The 21,392-nt window shown below is 36.6% G+C and overlaps 1 protein-coding gene across 1 annotated transcript in view; it reads right to left on the bottom strand.

Moving 5' to 3' along the window:
• The window catches only part of TMC1 (transmembrane channel like 1), a 118,493-nt gene extending 110,316 nt beyond the window's left edge, over window positions 1-8,177 (bottom strand). The window contains exons 1-2 of the mRNA XM_049106013.1: window positions 8,156-8,177; window positions 1,511-1,558 (exon numbers count right to left, since the gene is read on the bottom strand). Of these exons, the coding sequence (XP_048961970.1) occupies window positions 1,511-1,558; window positions 8,156-8,177 (70 nt within the window). The remainder of the gene's footprint in view (window positions 1-1,510; window positions 1,559-8,155) is intronic.
• Window positions 8,178-21,392: the final 13,215 nt, after the last annotated feature.

A 21,392-nucleotide genomic window follows, 5' to 3' on the forward strand; every position in this document is an offset into this window, starting at 1 on the left:
ATTTTTACCAATTGGGAACAAAAAGGCTATTTTTACTGCCTTAACTAATTTTCAAAAATCCAAATTCTAAAACAAATAACCAATATTTTACAGTTGCCTACTAACTGCAGATTTACATACAATGTTACCATTTAAAATGGTCTTCATTCAATATGGAAGGGTAGCAGAATATGCCACTTCAAAGTGAGACTGCAGGAGCTCAGGACATGCCTGCCCTAAACTGTGCTACTTTGGTATATTGATTGTACTGAGCTATAGGCACAAAAAACTGCGAATGAAAAGGTTTTCCTGAACTCCCTACATCTGCCCAAACACAGATCCTCCAAAAGGTACTGAATTGTCCTAAATCCCCTTACCAAGAATTCACCCTTAGGGAATATTGACTCATCACAAAGGAAGACACTGGAAGTCAATACCATACCCAGACAAACTTTGTCACAATCAAATGTCCCATTTATTCTTTGAAGGGCCTACTCACTTTTCCTAAAAAAATTATTTATTCTCTCCTAAAAGCCTACATACACACCCTCTTTTTTCCTTATTAAGACAGTATTTAAGTCTAAATTCTAAGCCACCTCAGAGAGTTACTTTTTCCTGAGTATCTCTCATGTATACATGAGGACTACACATTAATAAGCTTCTGTTTGTTTTTTCTCTTATTAAACTATCTTATATTACAGAGGTCTCAGCTAACTACTCAGAAGGGCTAGAGGGAAAATTATTTTTCCTCCCCTACAGCACTCAAGCCGTGACATGCAGAGTCTGTCTATGTGAGACTCTGAGCTGTTTGCATGTAAAATGCCCTGAAAGCCTGAAAACAACTGGCATTGTGAACATTCCCTGGCTGCCATATTGTACTCAAGTTATTACACTGATAATGTCAATGGATCCTCGAATTGAACTCTTCTTGAGATACTGCTCTTTCTTTCCATTTTAGTAAATTTAGAGCTTTTGCTCATCTCATGAATGATCTTTCCCATGCTCCAGTCCATGAGTGCTCTGCATGCAAGGGATCACAATCCAAGCTCTTAAGCTAAACCTTCACAAAGTAAAAACAACAGAGCAATTCCAACAAAATACCATGCATTCAGTGCAAAAGATGTAATTATTCATTTTAATTGAGCCACCTGATCAAGTCAGTCAAAATGGCCAATCTGTTCTATTGTAGTAGATTAAGCCCTAGAGAAGAGCTTTCAGGACAAAGGCTTTAATAGGGAAAATACTAGAGAAATTTTAAAAAGCAAATTTTTGTGGGCTACCATCTACTTGATCATGAGTAACTTCTACATTTGATAGAGTGTAGAATTCTACATTGAATAGAATCTAGAGATTCTACAGTGGAGATCCAATTTGCTGGACTTGATCTCTTTGGTGAGACCATCAAAAGTCACCCGCATCTGGGGTAGCATGTGCTTACATGTGGGAGCATAATTGCACAAGGTAAAAGGTCAAGTCCTCTGAATTCACTACCATTTCACTGGAAACACATTCCATGTCCATCCCCGCTTACTTGAACTTTCTTCTGTGTCATCCTCTTCTTCCTCCACTTGAATTTGTACTGTTGAAGAAAAGAAAAATACAGCAGTTCTTTAAATGATGGCATAGCAACTAGTAACAGGTTTTTCCTGTTATTATTTTCATCATAAAGTTTTCTGTGCAGTTAATACAAATATTTTTCAATGAGCTTGTCAAAAAGAGCATTGTTTATTAAAGAAATATAGTCACAGCATCCTAGACAGTGTTATGCAAAAACTTCTCTGCTTCATTGCCTTCAAAGGCTTGCAAAACATATCAATTATAAGCCTGTCGGTTCAATTGAATATAACTGCTACCAAAATAAATTCTATGTTGCAATGAGTAGACTTGGGGTTTGCTGGGTCATTGCATTCCGTGATAAATTGAGTTGCTGGTAAAGCTATATCCACATGCACAAACAATGTGGTTATTAGAACCAAGTTAATTTATTAAAATAGAGAACATTTAATTCTAACCAGTTACCAGTGTCAAAGAGCCTTTCAAAAAAATGTCGAAAGGCTGATATTTCCTATTTCAAGGATTCCTGGGGTTGTCTATTGAGATAGCCTAAATTTTCCAATATATGATTTACTTTGACTATAGGGAAACACGTGATTTTGTAGTTCTTCCCCCAAAAAAGAACATTTCTTCTGTGTATTCCTCACTCCATACTCAAGACAGCATCTTCTTTTTAGTTTTGATCTATTTTTGCGAAGGCATCAAACGGTTTAAAAAAATTGTAGTTGTCCAATAATATGCGAAAATATACTAACTTTTACACTTGTCATCTACTGTCCATTCATTACAGGTCTCAGCCAGAGACAAAGCTCTACAACTTGCTCAGGTAAAAATGAGAATCGACTATTTCTTTAAAACCGTAGTCCCATAACTAGCTTATAAAATCATAAGTGTATCATATTTTTAAGTCAGATGAGCCTGAGTCTGAGAGAGTAAAGATGACAAAACAACATTGCCGCAAACAGAGGAAACAACCTCCGTTTTGTTTCTGCTCGCGTACCGTCAAAGGTTATTTTTCAGAACTTGACAAGCACATTGAAAACGGAACACATGCCAAGAGTTTAAATTCCATTCACAAAGGAGATTAATATAAAAGCACATTTTGCCTTTAAACAGCATCTGCATAAAAATTTTTAGGATATGCAAAAATGTCATCACTCAACGTCAGCCACGGAATGTGAAAATAAGTGTTCTTTTGTTCAGAGTGGACATGTGCCTTCTGTTACTGGCTGTAACTGGATCTGCACAGGACAAAGATCTTTATGTCACTACTGAGAGTCCACAGCAGTGAGGCAGACACTTCTAAGAAGATGTTTTACATTTAACAATCAGTCTTGGTCTTTTATTTGTAATTAATCATCACCACCAAGCTTCTTCAGTCAAAGAAGGAAGACACTTCGTAGGAAGGCAGCCTTGGAACAGAGTCCGTTCTGTGTGTATAATATAAGAACAGCTAGGGACAAACAGCAAAGACTGACACACAGCCTATTCTGCAACATCATAGCCAAAGCAAAATCCACACAAAATATTATGCTGATTTATAATAACAACTCACTGGATGTGACTAAATGAAACAGAGAAAAAGGAACAAAAATATAAGCAAATCTTTAGGAAGGATTATATATTAAATAAAAACAGCAGAATGAAATGTCCCAAGCCAAGGAGATGAGCAACACATCCATTTCTTCTGATAGCCAGTGGAGGAGAAAAAGCAGGGCTGCAATCATGGATCATCTCCTAGAGTACAGGAAGGGTAATAACAAATGGCTATTAAATAAAACCTAAAAATCCATCAGAGGAGATATCCCTGTGGTGGCAAGTAAAGAACTAAAAAAAAGAGCTATGGTTTCTAAGTGATGTAATGGAGAGTACTGCAGAAATAGCCCCTAGCCTCCTCTTGAGCTGACTCTCCGAGAGTGATATTCATCTGTGCGTGATCATCTGCACATTCTCATTAGGTGCCTTCTTTATTCAATGACATCCCCTTGGCAGTGGAGTCAAGGGGCGATGAAATAGTTGTTTTCATAGTTATTGTGATAATCATTGGGTTGTTCTTGACTCAAACCCTCAGCAAAGGCATCATCAGTATCAAGAACGAAACAACAGCACTGTGACCAGATGTAAGATGCCTGCAAGAGCCTCAGACGGACTCTGATTTTAATGGAACATTATTTGGCTGGAAAAGCAACTATCAGTGGTGGTCTGGATCTCCTGCAACTCAAAGTGAGGCTAAAGAACCAAGCTAAGAAGCCCCTCCAACACCAAACCTTGTGCAAAAGAGTATCTCAGAGCACTAAAATGGGAGCTACAGACTGTCTCTCCCTCCTCATACAATTTTTGGCATGGCGTGTTGCCATTCCTTTTCTCAGCAATCCCTAGTAGCTTATCCCCGATCGTATGACCCCCACATGCTTTGGCTGCTTCCCAAAGCCTATTGATTATGTACTTTAAAAATAACCTCTCTCCTGGGGAGCTATGGGAGGATGGTGAAAGGAGAGGAGGGGGAGGTCCTGTCAAAATGTTGGAGGCACAAGCAAAGCTTCACTGAAGTACGCTATTTAAGAGAGGAAAATGCAGTCAGAGCAGATGAACGCCTAGGCAACCCAGATCCTCATTTCATGCAAATAGACCCAGTAATTAAAAACAGTAAAAGGAAACAACAGCAAAATGTCACATTTTAGAGGCATTGGAATCGTTTGGAGAAGGGGATGTTGTTCCAGGCTTTCTTTTTTAATCTATGCCACTGAAAGTAAGTAGTGTTGCCTGTTCCTCTAACCCATGTTTAGCTCTTTAAGAGATGTTTGGAGCACTAGGTGATTACTCTGGAAACTGAGAGCTCGTTTATCCAATTAGCACAAGGGAGTACAGAACAAAATGCTCTGGGCAGGGAGTTTGTAGGTTCTAAAAGAAAACATAAGGAGTCTTACTATTTTATGCAAAACAATGACTTCATAAGTGAGATCAAGATTAGATAGGAGTATCTTAGCCAGCTTACCTGGGTTGTAACAGCAATGTATTAGTTACATTCATGAGGCTTTTTGTGTGTGTTTCTTTTTAGGGTTTTTTTTTTTTTTTTTTTTTATGTGCAAGGAAATGTCAGCATGGGTCCTTCCCATATACATGAGGTACATGTCTCCTCAGGCTAAACTGCACTGGAAGTGATATTCATCTTTGCTCTAACAAGGTCATTTCTGAATCTTAGCTGAAGGATCCAAGCCATCAGTATGGGGTGTGATGTGGAATGTGAGAGGAAGAGAAGAATCAAGACAATCAGAAGGTTTTCATCCTTGGCAGGCACCTAGATAGATAGAGTCAAAATAAAAAGAGTTGAAAAGTCTATAGGAAGAATAGGTGGGAGGAGCTGAAGATAGGGAGTTTAATATGAAATGTTGGAGTTGAGTTGCCTATTAGATACCCATGGTTAACTTGAATAGGCAATTGGATATTGGAGTCTGGAGTTTGGAAGAAAAGTCTGGCCTGGAAATATACATTTGGGAATTATTAGCATATTGATGCTATTTAAAGCCGTAGAACCAAGTGAGACCACCAGGTAAATGAATAAAAACAGAACAGAAAAAATGAACAAAACAGAAAACTCCACAATTGAGAAGACAGGGAGAAGAAGAAAAACCAATCAAAGACACTGAAAATGAACAATCAATGGAGTAGGAGGAAAACAAGGAATGTGTCGTAAGGCTTATAACTCAAGTATAACGAGGACTGAAAATTGACCATTGGATTTTGCAGTATGGAAGTCAATGACGACTTTGGCAAGCATAGATTTAGCAAAGTGTTATAAGGAAAAGCCTGAATTTCAATGACTTTACAAGAGAATGGTCAGTGAGGAATAGGACCACTAGTTACGCTAGCCAGCTTACATGCTGATGGCAAAAGAGAATGATAAATTGATGATGTAGGTTATAAAAAGATAATGTTACACATACAACACATATTAGATTCTGAATTCTTTTATTGCATTGATGTGGCTTTTGGTTTTGTTACTGGGGTATGTGTCTCTGACTGAGACTTTGTTAAAAGATGGAGCAACTTACTAATATACCCCTTGCTTATATATAGTGTCCACCGTATAGTAGTTCAAAGGTATGGTACTAAAGGGTGGTGAAGGAACAAGACAGAAAAAGAAAAATGGGGAAGAGTACGGAGAAGAAGGGAAGAATACAGCAAAGAAAGGGAGGTAAAGGGGCAAAAATGAGGTGAGATTACAGTAAATAAGAGGGAAAAAAAGTATAAAAGAAAAGTAAAACACTGCATTTTGTCTTTACTCTGTCTATAAATAAACATATTTGTATTTTTATTTTCATGTAAGTAAATATTATAAATATAAAATGTTATCAGTTCTAAATTCATATACTAAATGATATTTCCTCTTTTAGGAACACCTCAAGTTAACAAAATCTAGACTGTCTTTAGTTATTTCTTCAACTAATACTCTTTTCTAACAAGAATGTGAAAGTAAAAGAGCTAGAAAATATGAACAAAATAAAGGTATCTCTTTTCTTAAGAGAGTATATTCCAAAGTAAAGCTTGCCTTGTTCTGTAAGGAAGAAGAGTTTTGATCCCTTACCAAAAACAGGAAATCTCTTTTTCAAGAGAGAAAGAAGAGAGAAAACTGGCCAGTGAAACTATGAAAAGTAAGCTATGATTTTTAAAAATCTCTTTAAATATAGCTTCCTTATGATAGACACTGTAAATTTTACGCTCTGAAATTTCTAGGTCTAATGGCCACTCAGTAGCTGCTCAAATTGCTAATTTTTTTGTTATAGTAACAATGATGATGATGGTGGTGCAATTACGATATGGAGATAATTATATGTATGTATGTATGTAAATAAATATAAGCTGTGTATAAGTTAAAGCCAAGAACAACATTTAGATATTTTGCTTTTGTAAAAACCAAACAGAAGGTAAACCAGCCCAAATTTTGAAAGGAATGAGTAAAGTTAGGCATAAGGAAGAATTTCCCACCAGTGAGGCACTTGGGTGCTAGATCGTCACCAAACCACATTGAGGTTTCCTCTACCCTACAGAGAACACTTCAGTATCCTGCTCCCATTCAGCTATTGAGTACAAAGTAAGGAACAGAAGGCACCATCTGCAAAATTGAACAAAAATGTTGGAATTTGATTCTTCTTCCTCAAGAATCGGACTTACCCAAGACATGAAATCAGATTCAGTTTAAATCAGCAGCTCCCTGTATTTTTTTACTTTTAGGGAAGGACAAGAAGATGCTCTGGACGTTTGTTTATAACTATTCCAAATCCTTCAAGTGATGGTGCTAAGCACAATATTTGGAAGCCATAGAGTAAAGAGAAGACTTATTTATTTCTTATATCATTCAAATACCTTAATAAACCTATAAACTATAAGACATTTACAAAGTCCTTGGAGTGGGAAAAAACAAAATGAGATCATTACATTTGAATATCATCAAGGTATCTGGGGGAAAGGTTTAATTTGACAAACTGGTGCTGATAATCTTTCTGCAGATGCCAGCACCCTTCTTCTCTTCCTTAAGACCATTGAGAAAATGAACCACAGAACACATAGATTCAAAACCACCCTAATGAAAACTTTTAAAATAAATGCCAAAAGATTGGTCATATTTACAATCATTTTAATATCTTGAAGATACTAAATAGTTATTCTAAATTGTGTTTTGTAAAATTACAAAAAAAATAATAATTGTGACTTTTGGTGAGACTCAGCCACCTTAGAGAAGGGAATGGGCAAGAAATTCAACTGCTACAGTTACTGTCATCCTCCAGTATTTTTCCTTCTAAGAAACGGAATAAATTACATTTACTTTTTGAGACTATGAAGCCCTTAAGAAGTAGGGAATAAATAGCTACTGATGTTTGCTTTATTAAAAAATGCAATATAGAGATCTCTGGGTGGCTCAGCGGTTTAGCACCTGCCTTCGGCCCAGGGCATGATCCTGGGGTCCTGGGATCAAGTCCTACATCTGGCTCCCTACATGGAGCCTGCTTCTCCCTCTGCCTGTGTCTCTGCCTCTCTCTCCCTCTCTGTGTCTTTCATGAATAAATAAATAAAAATCTTTAAAAAAAAACCCGCAATATAAAATATTGTAGTTGCCAACTAGAACAGGATGAATTCTGTAGAGAAACACATTTTATTATGAGGTCCTGGAGCGAGAATGGCTAACCCTGAGAACAGAGAGGTGAAAAAAAAAAAAAAAAGGAGATTCACTCAAAATAAAAATCCCCCTTCTATACATTTACAATGGTAATAATCTTTTTTTATATCCATAAGAAGGAGGGGAAGGGGATGCACACCAATTTATTTTGCACTTTTTCCTTCTGTTTTTATTGTACATTAAATTAAAATTAAACACAAGCTGAGTGGAGTGGGTAGCTGGAATGTTTCCAAATTCTACCACCCTTGAGCTGGAAGAGCAAATATGAAATGCTAAAGCATAGTTCTTCAAATAGTGAATTATATACTGGAGTATTTGTGAGAAACTGTAATTAGATATTTTATGACACCACTGATCTATGGAAAAACAAAAACAGCTCTTATTCTATCTGGTGTGAGGGGTTGGCTTATTTTTTTAACAATTCATATTCAATAAATAGCTGTTTACCACGGCATTTAGAGCTCTCCATGGTTACAAAAAAATTAAATAGTGAGTCTTGCTTTTTCTTTGCATTTAGAATATTCTGGGGGAGGGGACATTTCTTATTTAACCATGCTGTCATAACATATATATTCAGAGTGTGTGTTCTCACATTTCAATTACCACCATAAAGAGCAACCACTGTAAATAAGTGTGCTGAAACGAAAATACATTCTCTTGTGTGAGTTTTTGTGGCTATAATCTTTTATAGTAATAGGATACCAAAATAACAACCAGATGAAAATAATGTGTTGTAAACCCTTGGCAGCTCTACTTACATCCTTGGATTGCTTAGAACAAAAAGGAATCTTTCCCCACCCCCACCCCAAGTATTTATGCAATATTCCAAGTCAAGAAGAAGAATGCTTGTCAAGATTCATGGATAAACAAACAACATGAAACAAACAAACAAAAAGCACTAAAGAATTGTGTAACCACTGAAAGCAGACGATTGTTTCTGGAGCCTAAAGAAGCAGGAAGCAAGGCTAGCTGAACTCCGTGTGGTCTTCATCCTTCCTTCCCAGGCTGCACAGAAGATGCTAATTACTTTTCATTAGCATACATTAATGAGTGTCTTCTAAAGAACAAAGGCAGTGTGGGGCAGCATACGGGGAGGGATGGTGGCTGAATTGTAAGTCAAAAGCTGCAGCAGAAGACAGGGGCAGAGAAAAAGAAAATTAGGAGAATGGCTTAGGAAGGAATTGGTAGTTTCCTCAAATTGGAAGAACTACCTTCCTGACAAAATAGTAACAGCACCAGGAAGGATGAAATGATTTCATTCATTTTTGTTTCTAAGGAAAAATAAACAGGAGAAGGAAATAAAAGAAAAAGCAAACATTAACTAGAATGAATCATTCTTTTTTCTGCTCTTTAGCTGTTTAGGAAAAATTGTATTCTGTAGGATTTACTACCCAACTAGAGATCTTCGTTAACATCATCATCAGTTAAGGAACAGCAATTCTGAATTCTATGTGCAGGTGTCCTCATGAGTTTATAAGAATTGTGACCACCCATCTACCCATTATGATCATTTTCCCTACAGACTCAGTTTATGATACATGATAAGATTCAAACTGTAAGTAATTTGTATGTGTTCTATAATTTTATCAAAATAGTTCACATAGAATGTGGAATGTGTGTTAATTCACATCCTAAATGCAGCTGAATCATTATACATTATATGGATGTATATTATATATGTTTTTATAATAAATAAATAAGAAAATACTTTTTAAAAGAATAAACATAAAATATATAAAATAACACAATACATCAATTAAATTCCTTTTAATAAATCTCTCAGTAGATGATAAATGAGAGAGAGAGAGAGAGATAACCTACTGGTCTGTTTCTCTGGAGAACCCTGATCCAGACAGTCTTTCTTTTCAAGATTACCATAATGGAACCAGACAAATACTGGAAACAATAACACAAGATATAAATTGACAGGTTCTACTAAAGAGATACAAGCAGAAGATATGGTTAGAGTTCAAAGGATGGAGTGGACAATCATGTTTATTAGGGAATTTTAGGATATTTGCTTTTTGTTATTCTTCAAATACTTCTGGAATCAGGATAAATAAATGTATGTTTCACCACCTGATTTCCTTCGGATTAACCCCAGTTCCTTCAAGACCATGACCATGAAGAAGAAAGTTTATTTCCATGATTAACCAACGACTACAAAGTATAAACAAGAAAGAAGGACTTTTGTTCACCTGAATCTCTAAAACTATTACATTTGTACCATAGAACCAGAGAAGACAACTCAGAGCTTTCAAGTCAGCAATTGGCTTAGTAGAAAACTCTCAAGCTTTTGAGTTAGACAGGTAAATGTTTTGTGTTTTGACTCTGCAACAATTTTATGCCATCTCATAACTTTGGATAATTATTTAAATTCTCTATGCTTGGTGAAAGGGGCAATAATCACTATACAGAGTCTCTGTGAAAACTAAACATAATAACAAATGCATGCGACATAGGGGGGTGCCTTGTTGGCTCAGTCAGTTAAATGTCAGATTCTTGATTTTGGCTCAGGTCAGGATCTCAGGGTAGTAGGATTGAACCCCATGTGGGGCTCTGCCCTCAGAGAGGGGTCTGCTTGGAAGTCTCTTTCTCCTTCTGTCTTTTCCCCTTCTCTAAAATAAATTAAATCTTTTTATAAATAAATAAATGTGATGTGTATAATATAATGTGCCTGGCATAGAGCAAAGGTTAAAATCATCTACAAGGACAGTTCAAATGCTTTACACATATCTATACACAAAATTTTGAGATTTTTCACCTAAAATTCTAGAAAGATAAGGAAGACACATCTATTCTGACCAATTTTGGACTCAGCCAGCAAGAAAATTACCTCAATATTTGGTCTGGGATTGTATTAAAGGCCATTTAGTCAAAAGATAAAGTCAAAGAATAAAATATTACCCTAAACTCTGTCTCTTGGTATCCTTAGCTTCTCGCCATGCCTGTTGATGATGCCAATCAGTGTGGAAAGTCATGCTGCTTGGGCCAATGGTCAGCTTAACCATACAATTCTTGCTTGTTAGCAATGGGAGGAGCAGTAACAACAAGTCGAAGTTGACTCATAAAAACTGATCAGCAGCCATTGTGAAAAACAGACTTTTAGAGCCACAGGAATTATAAAATTAGTTTCATACAGAGAAAAAAGTCAACAGACCCTAGAATGAGAGATTTGCATGTTCTGTCTCATCTAGCTTCCAAATTCCTTTCTTGGGAATACCCTGGTATCCAGAGGACAAATTATTATACCTGTGTGAGCAACAGAAAAAAAATGTAGGGTGAGGAGTATTTAGTAAGAGGCTGACAGTCTGCCAAGTCCACTAACAGTTGTGACCTTGCCCTTGCTTATATATCTGTATCATGATTTTAAGTGTTTTTTTTTTTTTTTCAATTAAGGGTAATCAATTCTATCTTGATTAAATACCAAAAGGTTGGGACTGTAATTGTGACTATTATATCCCACAGGAAAGGGCAATGGTTAAAAACTAAGATCTGGATCTGGAGTGTGGAGGCCGAGAAAATTATTTTTCTTCAAGTGGAAAATCATTCCACTTCAAAGTTCAGTGTTAGCACAAGTACAGCCATCCCAGGCCCCTGTGAATAAGAACTGAATTTTACCTTACTTCAGTTACAGGAAGAAAACAGTTTACAGCTTAACGTCCTAGGAAGCCCCATATTAGAATAAAAACAGAGCCCAAGCCAAGGGCAGGAAGCTCCTATTAGAATAAGAACAAAGCTCAATGCCCTTGAAGGCCCCACATCAAAATGTAAACAGAACTTGAGGAATTGCTCCACCCCTTCTGGACGTCCCCTAGACCATCCCTTAAAACTAAGCTGAAACCCACCTCAGGGTCCAAGTCCCTGCTCCGCTGTGTCGGGTATACTTGGACCCAAGCTCGAGCTTGTAAATAAACCGTGTGCTTGCATCGGTGTCGGCTCCTTGGTGGTTCCTCGGATTCGCAATCTTGGGCACAACAGGAGTAGAAGATAGAAAAGAAAGCTGATGCTGATAGAGACAGCAAGTAACTTCAGGTGCTCTTATATTTCTAATTCTACATTATCCCTTCCCTTCCTTTCCATAAAATGAAATTACTTTGATTATTGGGACAAGCTATATTCTAATTCCAGAGAGCAGGATCAGAATATCCTAAGCCAAGTTTCTTTTTTTTTTTTTTTCTAAGCCAAGTTTCTTAAATCAGTGCAGTATATTTTTTCAGATGATTGAAGGGTAGAACTCAAATTCTGATGGTAGTTCCCAAAGCTACTCAACTTCCCTAAATGTAATCAAATATTTCCCAAGAAACTAGTTCCTAGATCATACCTAGCCAGAATAGATGCTCAAGACTGGCTCTTCAGAATTCATCAAGACTCTTAGTTCCACCTCCTGTCTCCTGTGTCATGAAATCTCACCGTGGGTGTACATGTGCATATGTGTGAATTTGTATGTGTGCGTATGTGTGTGTGTGTAAGAGAGAAAGGAGAGAGAGAAAAGGAAAAAAAATTAAAAGTCTTAAGGAAGTATTCTAGATCCCTTGATTTCTCCTCACAGCCTCTGCATTCTTCTCAATCATCTACTTAGTTCCAAACAACAAAATGTGTCCATCGCCTGTGCTGGGTAAAACTCTCTGCCCTCCTTGAAGCCCAGGTATTTACCATCAATAGCATGATAACTAAAAATGAGATTAGTTTATTTTTTTATCCATCATCTCAGCCTGGCAGCATTGAGAGTCTATTTTAATGGATTCCATGGTCAAAGGCCATCAGCTTCCCTCTTCATTCCATGACACTGAATTATGCTCCTATCTCCAAATCTTTTTGCCTGTCCCCCAAATTCTGGAGGATTTCCAGCAGAAAGAGATCTAGGCAGTGCTTCTCAAACACATTGATCCACTTCATCCACAAAGATTCTGACTCAGTAGTTTGGGGATTGGGGTGCCAATAATTGGCTTTTCTAAGTGCTTCCAAGTAACATTACCAGTCCTCAAATCACACTTTGGGAACCAATTACATGAGGCGTCCAGAGGGAGTGGGGGAAAGTTAACAAGCACTTGCCACTTCCTTTTAGAAACCATAGCTATTATGACCTAGCAATTGTCTTTCTTTGATTGTCTATCTTTATGTCAATTTCACACTCTCTTGATTGCTGTGCCATTACGATGTGCCTTAAGAGTAAGGATGTGTCTTCAAACTTTGTCCATTCTTTTCAGATGCTTAGCCTCTTCTAGGTCCTTTGCATTCCCATATAAGTTTTAGGATAAGCTTGTCAACTTATGTAAAATTTTTAAAAACCTGGTTGGATATGATAGAATTGTGTTGAGTCTAAAAATTAACTTGAGGAGAATTGATTTTTGACAATATTGAATCTTTCATTCGACAAATAAGTACATTTATTTAAGTCTTCTTCAATTTCTTTCAGCAATGTCTTGTAGTTTTCAGCTTGTAGGTCTTGCACTACTTTGGTCAAATTTGTTTTGCATTTGGCCCATGGCTCATTTGGAAGTGATATTTAGTTTCCAAATATTTTGGGATTTTTCAAATATATTTTACTTTAGATTTCTAATTTAATTCCATTGTAGTTAGAGGATATACTTTGTATAACTTGAACATAAATGTTTGCATAATATGTGAACATATTTATATAAACACATAAATGTTCTATGTGAACTTGATGAGAGTGTATTCTGCTACTTTTAGGTGGAGTTATAGAAGTGTCAATTAGTTTCAGACAGTTGATAGTATTGTGGAGGTCTTTATTTATATGCTTACAGATTTTATTTTGCTTTTTCTATCTATTGTGGAAAAATTGCTGACTATAATAGTGGATTTATTTATTTTCCTTACAGCTCTATCAGTATTTATTTTATGTATTTTGAAGTTCTGCTATTAGGTATCTAAATGTTTACATTTGTTATTTCCTATTGATAAAATTACCTCTATCATTATGAAATAATGTTATTTATTCCTGATAATATTCTTTATTCTAAAATAAAACTTATCCAACATTAATATGACTACTTCAGGTTTCTTTTTATTAGTTTAATACGGTATGTTTTTTCCATCCTTTTACGTTTGACTTATTTGTATCTTTATACTGAAAGTGGATTTGTTATAGACAAGAAATAGTTTGATACTGAAATTTTTACGTAATCTGACAATTTCTAACTTTTAATTTGAGTATTCAGACCATTAATATTTAACATGCATATCTACAAGTTTTCTTTGCAAACTAAACTCTTGCTTTTTAATTTTTTTTGTCTTATCTCTAGTTTCTAGTTTCTCCTTTTTTCAGCCACCTTTTGGATGAATTGATTTTTACAGTGATTCTATTTTATTGACTTCTATGGCCTATTTTCTGTAACTAGTTAAATACCACTTTATTCTAAACTACTACTTAATATAAGTGCCAGAAAAGTTATATAAGTAGCAAATTATATAAATACCATTTCATTTATAGTGAAAAACCTTATACCAGAATATTTTCATTTTTTCTTTTCCAGACTTTGTGCTGTTGTCAGACATGTTTTCGAGCTCAATGATCCTTTCTTCTGCCGTGCCTAATTCTATGTTAACCCCATAAAGCATATGCTTCATCTTGTACATTGTATTTTTCATCTATGGAAGGTGAATTTTGTCTTTTTATTTTTATTTATTTATTTATTGTCTTTTTTATTTCATCTATGTCTCTAGTTAATTTTTTCATTAGTCTCTTGAATATGTACAGTGCAGTTTCATAACTTTTTGTGTACCAGTTATATCAACCATGTCAGTTATGGGACGATTATGTTTAATTTATTTTTTTCTTACTTTATGGGTATTTTCATGCTTCTTTGTATTAATGGTAATATTTGACTGCATGATAAACATTATTAATTTTTCCTTATTGGGTGCTAGATATTTTTATATTCCCATAAATATTCTTTAGCTTTGTTCTGGTATGCATCTAAATTACCTGGAGTCAGGTAAGTTTTAAGTTGCTGGTGAGACCAGAGCAATGTTTAATCTAGGCTTAATTTTTTTCCTACTGCTGAGCAAACAGCTTCTGAGTACTCTATATGGCATCTCATGAATTATAAGGTTTTATACTCTTACTTGTGGGAGGAGTTCACCTCATTTATTTTCCATCTCTCGGAGGTCACTATCCTTTTTAGTCTGACATATAATGTCTTGAAATTGTTGTTTCATGTATTTTTTCTATTTTTGTATTTGTTTCAGATAAACAGTAAATTCAGTAAATCTATACTCCATCCTTACATAAAAAACCTATTCATTCTAAATGTTTTAGAAGTATCTCAGTTGAGTTCCTTTTTTTTTTTTTTTTTTTTTTCAGTCCACGAGAAAAAAAGTATGAGTCAAGAACTCTGGCTGCCTCCTATTCCTTTTTGTTTCACACACAATCATCTCCAGGTAATTCTGCATGGAATTACCAGTTTTGGGGAATAGTTACATCAGTTGACTATGCCTCCACTAATAGAATTATGCTTATAAATATTTTAATAACATGCAGAAATGTTTACAATCTATAATGTACAAAAAGATTATCAAAATTCCTATATATCTGTATATCTGAAATAAATGCCTTATGCAAAAACAAGTGGGAGGGAGGGCAGTGACTGAGATGAAATACGCCAAAATGTTAGCAGCCATATCCGGATGGTGAGATTGTGACATTTTCTTCCTTTCTAGATTTGTTTCTGTCTTTCCCAAATGACTATAATGATGCATATTATGCTTAAAAAGACTAACTTCTGTTTTGTTTTTACTTTTTAGAATGAAATTTAGGGAGACAGAAAATGAGAGACAATTTTGGTGAAAAGCTACAGAAACTCAAGGATTACTGCTTAGCTATGTCTCGTAGGATCTCAGGCGCTCTTACTTGGTCTTGCAGTTATCAACATGCCCCTATGTCCCTATGATGAAGGCCTGGATTATAAAACATCATGAAAAAATAGGAATCGAGCAGCCAGAATTTTGCAAACAATGTTTTATTACGACAGTGTTAAGAAGAAAGGAGCCAACTCATAAAATGGTAATACTGCCTTCTTCAGTAATGGTTGAAATGTTCCACCTTGTAATGCAGCTCTGGAAAATGCTTCTGAAACATTCTGGAAGTTTAAAGAAAACTGATGAGAGAGAGCTTTAGTTAATGAACTCTGCTTTCTCTTGGTTGCCAAATTAAGAGACCTCGGTGGACTATTTGATTCTTAGATCAGGTTCCTTCCATGAACCTTTTACAGAGAAGAGAACAGTAAGTAGAAAGGAGGTGTGAAGAATTCATCCACTAATTCACTCAGTCAACTAGGATATACTTGAGTCTATAGAGAGAAAGCAGTGAGTAGGGCTGTGTAGCTCTTTATAGTTGAAGGAGCACTGTCTTATTCTTAGAATCAGACAGACCTCAACTCAAAACCTAGCTCTGCCCTTCAAAAAGAGCAATGACAGGCAAATTTGTAAACTTTCTGAGCATCAGATTTCATGTCAACGAATTGTGAAAACAAAGTATCTCCTAGAAGTGATGTGATCATGGAGTAAAATATATATAGCAGTGTCTAGCATATGGAAGGCACTCAAATCTGTATTGATCTAATAAAATCTGGGCAGCCATAGCGAGTAAGATATTCTCTTTTCATTCTAAGAAGTACCCACCTATATAGAAGACATGATATGCAAAAATAAAACAATTGTAGGTGAAATATAATTGAACCTCCTTATATTTACTATTAAGAATAGAAGCCAAGAAAGGGAAGACATCCTAGGGAGCTAAAATGGTCAGACCATGAATACTTATATTGAGTCTCTAGATGTAAGAAGATTTTTTAAAAAGTATATGTACATAGTTTTATATATAATGCAGTATCACATCACATAGGACATATACTCTTGTTTCATATATTCAGATACGCTCAAAATACTGTTTTTAAGGCTACAAAACAAAATATAGAAACATAAACAGGAACATATTCAATACTTACAAAAAGTGATACAATAAAGATTATAAAGTACTACTTTCAATACTTCAAAAGATATGTATACTTTTTTTACAAGTAACATCATGAATGATCATATCTTCACATGCATTTAAGGATTATTTGTACTCAGTGGAAGGCTATTGCCATTTTCATACATAAAAATTTCTCTAGCGGGCAGCCTGTGTGGCTCAGCAGTTTAGTGCCGCCTTCAGCCCAAGGCGTAATCCTGGAGACCCCGGGATGGAGTCCCATGTTGGGCTCCCTGCATGGAGCCTGGTTCTCCCTCTGCCTGTGTCTCTGCCTCCCTCTCTCTCTCTCTCTCTCTCTCTCTGTCTCTCTCTGTCTCTCATGAATAAATAAATAAAGTCTTTAAAAAAAATTCTCTAGCTCTGTAACAATGCAGATTTTAGTCCATTCAGGACATCACTCCAGTCCTATAAGAGAAAAGCTGAACAAACTGGAGACCAATTCTTTTTAGATCTATCAGAGAGTTGAGCTTCACAGGGAAAACCATTGCCCCCCAAACTGGAGAAACAAAGCCAGTGTAACAGGGCAGAAATGCACAAGCAGAAACCACTGTGGGAACTGTTCCCAGGTAGGAAAACCTTAACCTGTAACTGACAGAATACTGGAGGCTCCATGCAGACACTCTGGGAGTTAAAATGCTTCCTAAAAAAGAAGTCGAATCAGCAAAGAGGAAGGGCAGATCCTTGAGTGATGGCTGTGTTGTGTTTCCATTTTAAACAGATGAAGTGGTTGAATCCATTTAGATGTGGTGGACTGTATATATGTGCTCATCTTTACTACTTCCCAAGATCTGACTACACATGGTGGTGAAGGGATCTTGAAAGTAATAGAAGCACAAGACAAAAGGGAAGCAGGAACATCAACAGATCGGAGATGTTTACAACACTGTGACCATGAGAAAAAAAGAAGAGGTTTCTGGTTCAGCTGGGCCAAGCAATGTAGCAAGATGGCAAAAAGGAGAAAGGGAGCTGCCTCATGCCTCAGATATTAGAGACTGGAGGGGGAGGGGAGGGGTGAGATGCCAGGAGTGGGTAAGTGGGAGCGGGGCACGTGGAAATAGCCCTAACCTCAAAGTCAATATTGCAAGTTTCTCTTGCCAGTCCACCTCACTGAGGGGACAAGAGCAGCCAGACAGGCAGAGAATCCAAAAACTATGTCATCACTAGTTCCCCAATCTTCTTTGATTTTCTTCATAACAATGTCACCACCTGGCATTCTATTATCTGGTTGTTTGTTCATGGATCCATTATTTTCCCCACAAGAAAGTAAGCTCCAGGAAGACAGGACCTTGGTTGATCTTCAACTCTTTGTCCTTTAGTGCCTGGCAAAGAGTAAGCACACAGCCAAATTTGGTGATGTGAATGAGTGTATGGATGAACCAAGCCATCCATGAACAAAAGGGACATTACACAGTAACTTCCTTCTAGTTTCAGACTTGCCATATTTTCCCCCTGAGTCCTGGGGCCTTTGAATTAGTACAGGAAAATTTTCCAAGAGGAAGGAAGATGGAAAAAGTAGGCACAGGACACGGAAGGAGTAGAGATTTGCCAGACTAGGTGAGGATTGCTTCTGCAGGGCTCTTTCATAATTTTCTTAGAGAAGAGCTTCTATTTTCCTTCACTTACTTCCCATAGCTCTCAATATCAAAGTACTTTTTAGTACTTTCCCCTTGAAATTTCTGATTTTTTAACACTTGTCATCTTTGCACTATAGCTTTCATGCAGTCTGGTAGCTCTGTCTCTCATACAACCCTTACCTCTATTTGGAGGAGACACAACTTCAGGGGATCAAGGTCATGGCAGGGAACTGCGGGCTGTGTTCCGTACTTCTAAATATCATTATGTAGATCGTTTTTCTTCACAGAAAGCAAATCTCACTCACTCATGACTGGGATAATTTTCCCTCCTAGGAATCAGGGCTGATAACTCACAAGGATCAAGCACCCTCACCCACATTTGGACATAAACCGAGAGAAATTTACCAGGGGAAAAAACTAGACAGATTTCTTTTTAAATGAAGCAAACTATTCAAGGTTTGTTAGATTAATCTCCAAGTCTGTAAACTAAAGTGGCATCATCGTGCTAGACATAACACCCAGGTCTCCTGACCCCCACAGCCTGAGTCACCAGTTGCCAGACTTGTGGGTTCCAAAGAGGAGCTCGTGGTGACTTATTTCAGTTTATAGATGCTTCCACCCACTTGAATGCAGTGTTAAAGCACCCTGAATGTGATATTCGACCTGTGAAATATCTTTGCACCACTTTCTATTGCAACCTATTTAAATATGTCACTGAGTCTAAAAATAGATCTACTTCCTTAAGTCCTGCCTTTGATTCCATATAACCCACAGAGGAAAATAGTACCAGAAACCAATCTCCTTTTCTAACATCTCCTGCAAGCATGAGCTAAGAACAGGGAGTGAGGCCCCAGACTACAATTACCCCCTCTTATACCCACTTGAAAGCAGGTCTCAGGGGGTGTCTTATAAAACCTAGTTTCACTTAATCATTATGCCTGTACCTATTTTTACAGTTGGACATCCACTTAATAAATATTTACTAGGTCTTAACTATTCTTATTGTAGTAGAGGATATATGGTATTAAAATTTTGCTATGTCCCTGCTTTCTCAGAGCTTCCAGGGTAATTAGTGATAAGTTGATACATTCTGAGTTTCTAGAAGCATCCTGACTACAAATGTTTTGCAAACTATATTATCACGGAGTTTTCTATTTTTCTTTATTAAAAATAATAAAGTGTTGATTATATAGCTTATTAAGTGAGCACACTTTCTCTAATATTAAAAAAAAAAAAACAAAAAATCCAAAACCTTTGAGTGCTATTAAAAATCATGAAAGATGAGATCTGACCCATCCAAAATCCTCCTAAAGAGACAGAAAGGCTTTATAGTATCACTACACTTAACAAACAAAGGGATCAAAAGAGAGAAAGTGATCAGAAAAAGAGGCACAGAAAATGGGGAGCCAAAGAAGAAATAATGTTAGCGCTTATTAAACATTATCCAGTTAAAGAGATCCAAATGGATCCTGGATCCTGGAGAAGACAAGCCATTCCTCTGTGTGTGTGTGTGTTTGTGTGTGTGTGTTGTTTGTTTGCTTTTCTCCTGGCAACATTGGAAAGTTCCATGAGATCTGGCTGAAATATCCCTCAAGTCTTTTCCTGTGCTCCCCAACAACATGTGCATTACAATCTGCTTCCCCATGTAAATTTTCTCTAAGGCAATAACGCATTGGCCAGCAAACCCAAACCATCAGTTTAGCAGCTAGCCAATTGGCCATAATAAGCTCACCTCAATGTTGAAGTTGTTCAAACTCATAACCTAACAAAATACAATTTAATTTTACAAGTGTATTTTTAAAAATTATGTAAAGAAACTCACAAGTTGGAAAAAAAATCTGGCCAAGTATGTCAATATTTGGTTTGGAAAAAGTGGTCACTAGCCATATAAAGGACATAATCACCCCAAAGTACTTGGAGAAGAGAGATATATGAGTGATGAATATTTAATGCCACAGGTCATACGAAGAGAAAGAAATTATGCCTTATTGAGGAAATCCAGGAAAGCATCACAGAGGTCAAATGAGCCTTGAAGGATGGATAGGATAATAATGAGCAAAAATTGAGAGAGGCTAAGGTGAATTATTCCAATAAAATAAAACACAGAGATTGGAAAAATGTGTTCAATCTGCAGGAAATGGAAAGTAGATCAAACAGGTTGGATACTAACTTAAAAGAAGACTAAGTTCAAATGGCAAAAGACCATGAGTCTAAACATTGCATGACAACAATGTAAAACTGACTAAGACTTCTGATGAAGGAGAGGATATCACAGGATGATACTGTAAGAATCAGGCAAGGCTAAAAAATGGGCCAGAGATGAAAACTCGGAAGCACCTTGTTAGCTACCTAGAGTTGACACTGTAGCGTGACAATATTGTACTGCTTTTTTTCTGCTCTGTTGCCTGCATACAAGCAAGCTAAAATAAAAAGTGCAAGTCAGAGAGCTTTGGAGTCCTGGATCCTAGATCACGACAGTGTTATTGAAACACGGGGAAGGATAGGGATCTGGGTTATTTCATAATTTTGACTGAGATTTACGAGTCCTCCCCTGTAGGGTCCAAGTGATGGTTTTGCAAGAAGATCGTTACACTGAAGATGTTAAAAATTAGAATACATTTATTTCATCAGTATTCAGCAGAAGGTGAGTATTATAGCTAGATGCCAAATCTTTTGTGTAGCGTCAGAGAAACTCTGGAGCTCTGAAAAACTGTGTATTTGGGGACAGAGCATAGGGGCAGAAAAGAAAACTTTTCTCCTTTGAGTCAAAACAAATTTTTAAGGGGGATAGAACAGAGGGAAGGGATTTCATTGGATAGAACAGAGGGAAGGGATTTCATTGTATTGGTCACTGCTTCTAAAAAACCAGATGTTTAAGGACTGAAGAACTGACCTGAATGCAACTTGGTAAGTTCAGTGAAAAGGAAGTCTATTTGAAGTGGAGAATCCCATTTCACAAAATCACCAAATGTGAAGGCTTGGGCTTTATAATGTTAACTTGCACACAATATTGGCTATGGAATGGAAAACAAACAAACAATGACTGTTGCTGTTTAATTCTTTATTACTTGAAAGTGTCACAGGGTGGCATAAACGAGGGACTCATTTCCAG

The sequence above is a fragment of the Canis lupus genome, chromosome 1, assembly GCF_003254725.2.
Source record: "Canis lupus dingo isolate Sandy chromosome 1, ASM325472v2, whole genome shotgun sequence".
Lineage (NCBI taxonomy): Eukaryota > Metazoa > Chordata > Mammalia > Carnivora > Canidae > Canis > Canis lupus.